The sequence below is a fragment of the Microtus ochrogaster genome, chromosome X (genome assembly GCF_000317375.1).
Source record: "Microtus ochrogaster isolate Prairie Vole_2 chromosome X, MicOch1.0, whole genome shotgun sequence".
Lineage (NCBI taxonomy): Eukaryota > Metazoa > Chordata > Mammalia > Rodentia > Cricetidae > Microtus > Microtus ochrogaster.
Genome location: NC_022026.1, coordinates 12,944,999 through 12,952,799, shown reverse-complemented (window position 1 = coordinate 12,952,799; position 7,801 = coordinate 12,944,999). Strand labels below are relative to the sequence as shown.

Below are 7,801 nucleotides of genomic sequence, written 5' to 3'. Positions count from 1 at the left end.
CCCACTCTCCATCCACTCCTCAGAGAGGGTGAGGCCGCCCATAGGGAGTCAACAAAGTCTGTCACATCACTTGAGGCAGGACCAAGCCCTCCCCCATGTATCTAGGCTGAGCGAGGTATGCCTCCACAGGGAGTGAGCTCCAAAGAGCCAGTTCATGCACTAGGGATAAATACTGGTTCCCCTGCTAGTGGCCCCACAAACTGCCCATGCCACTCAACTGTCACCCACATTCAGAGGGCCTAATTTGGTCTTAGGCTGGTTCCTCAGTGTCAGTCCTGGGTCAGTGAGCTTCCACTAGCTTGAGTCAGCTGTTTCTGTGGGTATCCCCATCATGGTCATGGCCCTTTTGCTCATACTATCGCTCCTCCCTCTTTATGACTGGACTCCAGGAGCTCGGCCCAGTGCTTAGCTCTGGATCTCTGCATCTGCTTCCATCAGTTGCTGGATGAAAGTTCTACGATGACAATTAAGGTAGTCATCTATCTGATTACAGGGGAAGGACAGTTCCTCTCTCCACTATTGCTTAGATTCTTAGCTGGCATCATCCTTGTGGTTTCCTGTGAGTTTCCCTAGCGCCTGGTTTCTTGCTAACCCCGCAATGGCTTCCTCTTTCAAGATATCTCTTTCCTTGCTCTCCCTCTCTGGACTATATCCGGTTTGATCTACTCAACCCCTCATGCTCACTTCCCCACTCCCCTTCTCCGCTCCCCACTTCCCTACCCTCCATCCATCCCTTCCTCTTATGCTGCCAATTAAAAAGACCTCACAGCTTCTCACATCAGCACACTGAAACTTTATTGGGGACACAATGTGTAAGCAAACTATAGCCTTGGTCATTCCATCAACAACAGTTTATCTTAAGGATATAATCAAAAATAAAAGCAAAATTTTAGCTTCAAGGATGCTTAAAGTTATGTTAATAATATACTGGAAGATTACTAATAATCCACAAGTTTAATAAATGTGGTTTCTCTAAAGCATGATACTCTCAAGCTATGAAACATTGTCATACAATATGTAACAATGGCACAAAAATGTGTCATTCTGCTTATTGTCAAATAAAAAAATTATAATCTTTTTACACGCAAATTGGCTTTGTGTAAAAATTGAGGTGTGTGCATTTGTGGTTTCAAAATTTTCAAAAATGAATATACTATTTGCAGGTTAAAAAATTCTGTTTTTTTTTTTTCTGGGCAGTGGTGATGCACACCTTTAATCCAAGCACTCGTGAAGCATGGCAGAAGCAGAGTTCAAGGCCAGCCTGGTCTACAGAGTGAGTTTGAGTACAGGCTCCAAAGCTACACACAAAAAAAAAATCTTTTTTTTTTTGAGACAGTTTAACTATTCTTTCAAGACTGACTCTGAATTGGTCTCAAACCATCCTCCTGCCTCAGTTTCCTGAGTATCTAGGACTACAGGCAAACCTCACTGCATCCAGCTAAGCGATATTTAAACAAAAAAAAATGACTTGACTTGTAAATAACCAAACTATGAGCCACAGCTGTGAAGATAAATATATAACTGGATGATGGCCTTCCTCCTGCTGCTCTCATCTGCTCTCCATCTCCTCTTTCTTTTTTCCTCTTCCTCTGCCTTTAATACTAATGCATTATAACCCCATGTGGCACTCTGTTTGAAACATACACACACACACGAACAAGCACAAGCACACACACCTTGGAGCAGAAAAGTCCAATTTTTGGCTTGCACAGTCTGTACATGTTGACTGTGCTCTTTGTCCATGTGGCTGGTGACACAAGTCCCTCCATATTTTATTCACTCAAGGGCAAGATACATGCTCTTTGAACTAACTAATGACAAAATCACATGACAACTGAAGAAGCGTCTTAGAGATACAGTCCTATTCTGGGACACCAAGGAGTCCTTCTCTGTCCTATCCTCCCTTTCATAGTCTCTCTTTGCTAGATACACAGGTTCCTTTCTCTGAGAGTTTGGATGCAGAATGTAAGTTTGTATCTTCAGGCTGAGTGGCCAACAGCACTACACCGGGAGTCCTGCCTTTGTGGTAAGATGCTGGAGGGGTGACTGGACTATACACCTCAGTTTCGTCACCAGAAATATGGGCACAGTAATACGGGTTGGTGTGAAGATGCAGTAAGATAAATCATATAACAGATTCCAGCAAAAAGCTTTCATATGATAGTCATGATATATATATATATATATGTGTGTGTGTGTGTGTGTGCATATATATATGTACATAAACACATACACACATGTAAACAGAGGCCACTCATTCATTTCCCGACTTCTCACACCCAAATAATCACACAGAAGCGATATTAATTACAACATTGTTCGGCCAATGACTCAGGTGTATTTGAAGCTAGCTCTTGCACCTTGAATTAACCAATTTCTATTAATCTATATATCAGCATGAGGCTGTGGCTTACTGGTAAGGATTCTGGGTATCTTTCTCCTTCGGCAGCTACATGGTGTCTGTCTGACTCTGCCTATTCTCTCTCTATATATCTCTTCCATCCTGGTTTTATTCTGCCCTGGTATAGGCCAAAGCAGCTTCTTTATTAACCAATTGTAATAAAATATATTCATAGCATAAAGAGGAGAATCCCACATCATACACATATATACATATTCACATATATATGTATATGTGTGTATATATGTATATGTGTATATATGTATATATATGTATATGTGTGCCCTCCCAGTTACTGCCACCACCCCTAAAGGTAAGCACCATAGATTTGCTTTGCTAGTATTTTATTAGTATTATTATTTTAAGCGAACTCCCCCCACATATCCTACACTGGCCTCAAATGCACAATCACCCTACATTAGTCTCCCAAGTGCTGGGATTACAGGTATGTGCACTGCACTCAGCCAGCTTTGCTCATCTTTACATTGTCTAAGCTGTGGTCGATTTTGAGGGGTGGAGTAAATGCACTTATTTCTTGTGGTATCTGGCTCCTCACAGAGGCTAGGGACACATGGGTCCTTTTTCTTACTGGAAAGGAAGGTACCATGCTGACAGCACTCAAGGGGCCACAAGCAGGTAGCAGGACTATGTCACACATAACTATTCTCCATGGATGAGAAGCATGGTGTTTCCTTCCCATTCCACTAATGGCAGCAGATAGGAAGCCTCTGAGGATGACTCCAGAGGACCTGGGCAGGTTCAAGACAGCACCCCTAACCTTCTCTTAGTAGCCTTTGAGCATGTTCCCAGGTCGAAGAATGCACTTGGGACTAGGACTAGGAGGAAGGGGACAGGAAAAACACGTTATTAAGACAAGACCCCTGAGCACCAGGACCATCCCCTGCCTCAAGAAATAACAACTATTGAAGCTTTCCCAGATACTGACTGTGAAGTCCCCACCATCCTCTAAAAGAGGAGATACCTCTAAGGTCTCTTCAGCTATTTTCTTTCCCAAAGCACACCCATTGTATATTATACACATATAATTAAAAGAAATAAATAACTCGAACTTAGTGGGAGAAGCCAGGAGACTTGGTGGTATTTCCATATAGGTCTCTGTGTTTGGGCCTTGCATATCCGGCTTGACAGAGTGCCTTTAGAATGTGGGCAAATCTTCTATGGGTGCCTGTGAATGGGGGCCTGTTCTCTGCCTGGCTGCCTGGTGCCTGGGGTTGGCCCGAAGGGGTTAAGGAAATGCTAAGTAGCAGTCAGTAATGAAAGGCCACTTCATCAGCTCTCACCATGTCTGAGGCTGCCTGTGTGCCATATAACACCAGCAATGAGAACCTCCACCAGCCCAGACTTCTTTCATGGGGTCCTTCCTTGAAGCAACCAAGCTTAGGAGAAACCCGACTCCAGCTATGATAAAAGAGAGCTGGAGGGAGACAGTCTTCTCTTCAGTTGTTCAGCCAGCTAATAAAATATTTGCCTAGTCCCAGACCAAATGTAAGGGGTCTGTGAAACTGTCAAGAGGAAAATGCAGTATCCATGAAGCTAAGTCAAGAAGACAATCCTCATCTCTTTTCGGCCCAAGGAAGCTGGTTTACTAAGAAATAAGGCCATGCCCAAGGTCTACTGGTAGGCAGCAGCTTCATATATGGTGAGGCCATGAGTCCCAGAAAACACTACAACAGTCACCCAGCAAAGCACCGTACAACGTAAAAGCTCATAAGAGGGGCTTGATGCTCTCTGATCCTAATGCTTTGAATGTAGGCCATTGTAGCCATAATAATCATTCAAAACAACCCCCACAAACACAGCACTTGCTGCTTGTCACTTGGTATCCATTACCTCACTGACATCTTGAAAACATCGTTTTGTACTTTGATAATGGTCCATTTTAGCATCACTGAAGCAGGTACAGGCAGATAAAGTGACATGCCCCGTGATCACACTCACAGGAAGTAGTAGAGCTGCCTGGCACCAGGCTGACTGGATCTAAGGCTCTGTGTCACATAGTAGCCCTTCTCTGCGGTGACCTTGTCTGTGGACTCAATGTGATTTGTTTTCTCTGAAGCTCCCATTGGATCTTAACCTGTCTTGCAAGGTATTAAGAGGTACCAAGTGTAGTTAGTCTGTTGTGATTACAGGGGGAGTCCCTGTGATTACAGGGAGATGATTAGGGATTCAATCATTCAATCATGTCATCAGAATCAGTACTGTATGACTGATTAAACTATAGGTGGCTTTGTGACAAGAAGGAGAGAAGCCAGTAATATACATATTGTCCTAGGCCCTTGCTGTGTGACACATTGCATCACACTGCCTTGTGTCACCAATAGTGGAAATGGGCCCTTGACCTTGGGTCAGAACTCTATGCCAAAACAAGTATTTTTCTTTTCCTTTTTTGAGACAAGGGCTCATGTACCTGGGCTGGCCTTGAACTCCCTATATAGCAGAGTATGACTTTGAACTCCTGGTCTTCCTGTCTCCATCTTCCACATGCTAAGATTGTAAGGATGTACTACCACATGTGTTTTTTTGTGGTGCTGAAGCTCAAACCCAGGGCTCCAGGCATGCTAGAAAAGTACTCTGCCAACTGAGCCCCACCCCCAGCCCAAATCCCTTTTCTTCATAGCATGCCCATTCTGTGTCATTATGTTGTGCTCCAAATCACAGTTCCAGTCATCCAAGCAGTGTTTACTGAGTGGCTTCCATGAATCGGGCATCGTGAGAAGTAGTTGGAAAACAGCACTCACCAGATTGAGTATCCTCTACCGTATCTCTGACACATCGTTCTGACCCACAAGATTCTCTGAGAAAATCAAATCGCTTACCTAGAAAATTAACTGCTAGGAAAGACGCAGATTCTGCAAAGGTCAGCACATCAGATACACGCTGACACCTTGTGTACTCCAGAAGGAAAAAGGCAGGGTGACAGAGTCTGCAAATAGATGGCCTTGCTTACAGTCAGGGGCTTCACGGGTCTGCTTTGTATAAACCGCCCTGCTTAGAGGCCATCCGTCTGCCTATGAAACAAGGCATCCACAGCACGCGGGCCTGGTCAGAGAAACAGTGAGCTCCTAACATCAGCAAGGCCCCAGCCCGCATGAACATGTTGAGAAGAGGAGTCACATTGCCTAACCCCATCAGGCAGAGGAGCCACAATGTCTAGAGTCCCTTGCAGGAGTCCAGGATCATTACTTTAAAACCAAAAGATCAAGAAACTGATATTCCACATACAGAAAAAAAAATGCATCATCCGGGTCCAGATTATTTTTGTCCAAATGCAATTATAAATTACAATTTAAAGGGACCCATGAAGGCAAAAGTGCCTAAGGTCTATGAAAGGCACAGCATGACCCCTGATCCATGGCTTCCCCCAAACAAGCAATTTAATTACACACTGTGACATGGCTCTCTTGAGCAATAGACACCCCTGACAGGTGGGAGAGAGATGTGGCAAGACTCCTCACGGGGCCTCCCTTGCTTGCTAGATCATCCACTATTGGCTGGCAGGACTCTGGGTTGCCCTTTATCTTATCGTGGATCCTTTGGTGTTCTGGCCCTCAGGCTGACAGTAGTAATAATAGCCCTGAAAGCTGGCCGGAGCGGAGCGGGCAGTGGCAGAGCTCTCAACACTGTGCAGACTAGGAAATCAGCACTAATACAATCATAGAAACAGTGATGTAGGTGAGCTCATTTGACTAAGCATGGTCCATTTTACCCTAAAGGTCTCCATGATGTTTCTTAGCCACACAGAAAGCCGAGATCACGGAGTACCTCAAAGAGCTGGCCTTTTGGTGAAAGCCTCCTCCCTCCTAACACTCACCATTCTTGAGGACCACATTTTCACCATGTCTGCAGGAACTCCATCCCTGTGGCCTCTTGAGCTTGCTCAGAGCTCTGGAGAAGTGCTCGTCCACCACGCTGCTGATGTCCCCTTGGAAGTAGGTGAGAAGGACGCACTGGGCATTCCACTGGGTCTTCACTGGTTTTTGCCTTCTTTTGGGCATCTGGACACGAGTCTTCTTGGTTTCTTCCATGGTGAACAGAAGATAACACAGCAGATAACTGTGAACCAAATGAAAAAATGTCACTGGCCCTATTTTTACTGAGTGGCTCAGCTAAAGTTTGAGTGAATGGCATTCTTTTCTTTCTTTTGTAAATTAACACTTGTAAGTTTCAGAAGGACATTTTCATATGGATACATAATGTACTTTGACTATGTTGCCCCATTCTTAAGGATATACAGTTTGCTCCTACAAGTGCAGGTCCTCATTGGACCCTACAAGGAACCACAGGGTTCTTGAAAAAAAAAACAAGCCCAATATAATGAGGGTTCAGGAAACAGCATTGCAAAGTTTGGCCAAGCACTAATAGTGACCTTCTCTGACAAAAGGGGGGATTATCAATCAGCCAGACTAGGCAAGTACCAGGAGAGAGAATGTGGCACAGCATTGAGGCCAAATCACAGAGTGATTTGTCTTCTACAGAAGTATGTTCCTCCCAGATGCATGAGCCGAGGTCAGTTACCACAGTCTAGCGAGAACCAGCTTCTAGACTGCCCAGGGTGTCCGGACCACCTCAACCAGAGCCGCCTCGAGAGCTTGACCAAGCAATCCAGGGTGGGCTAGACACAGTCCACCAGCACTGCCTTACAATGTGTGTGCAAGAGAGTAAATCACACCGAATCTCCCGTGAGACCGTCCTGCACAGAACGCTGTCCATCTTTGAAACCAGTAATTACGGCAGCAGCAGCCTGAAAGTCTTCATACACACATATTCGGAACCCAAAAGAGTACCCGGGACTGCTTCTTTACCTTGAAACTCAACCAGACTTGTTGCGTACTCTGACTAAAAATATATTTAATCTAACCAATCTTGTGAATTTAACATAGATGTCTAGGGTTTAATAGATTACCTCTCTATCTAGTCTATGAGAGCCTGTATGTCATGGAGACTTTCTTACAAATTTCTTGATGTCTGAGCACGTTTTGGAGCTCAATGAACAGTAGCTGAGTGTCATTCATGTCCTGGAAGTACAATCCAAGGAAAACATAGACTATTAGGAGGCAGAAGGCCTGAGATTTTCCTCAGTGAATAATCTGGAGGTGGAAAATAGCAAATCCCTCTAGGCTTCGTATTATTCTTAGAAGAATTCAAATAGTGTGAATTCCTCAGCTAGTCTTAGATGGTTCTTTTATGGTTCAATTATGCTGGGAACATTAGGAAGGAATCTGGCAACAAGCAGGGGATCTTTCTAACTTGTTTTCTTTTGGTTTGCTTTTCAAGAGAGGGTTTCTTTGTAGTTTTTGCCTGTCCTAGAACTCACTCTGGAGACCAAACTGGCCTCCAATGGGGAATCTTTCTAAACGGCTCTCCTTTGGGATCATTGTA

The 7,801-nt window shown here is 44.4% G+C and overlaps 1 protein-coding gene across 1 annotated transcript in view; it reads right to left on the bottom strand.

Annotated features, from left to right (window-relative positions):
- The window catches only part of Vgll1 (vestigial like family member 1), a 13,517-nt gene extending 7,070 nt beyond the window's left edge, over positions 1–6,447 (bottom strand). Inside the window, exon 1 of the mRNA XM_013350485.1 lies at positions 6,234–6,447. Coding sequence (XP_013205939.1) covers positions 6,234–6,447 — 214 coding nt within the window. The remainder of the gene's footprint in view (positions 1–6,233) is intronic.
- Between the last annotated feature and the right edge of the window lie 1,354 nt (positions 6,448–7,801).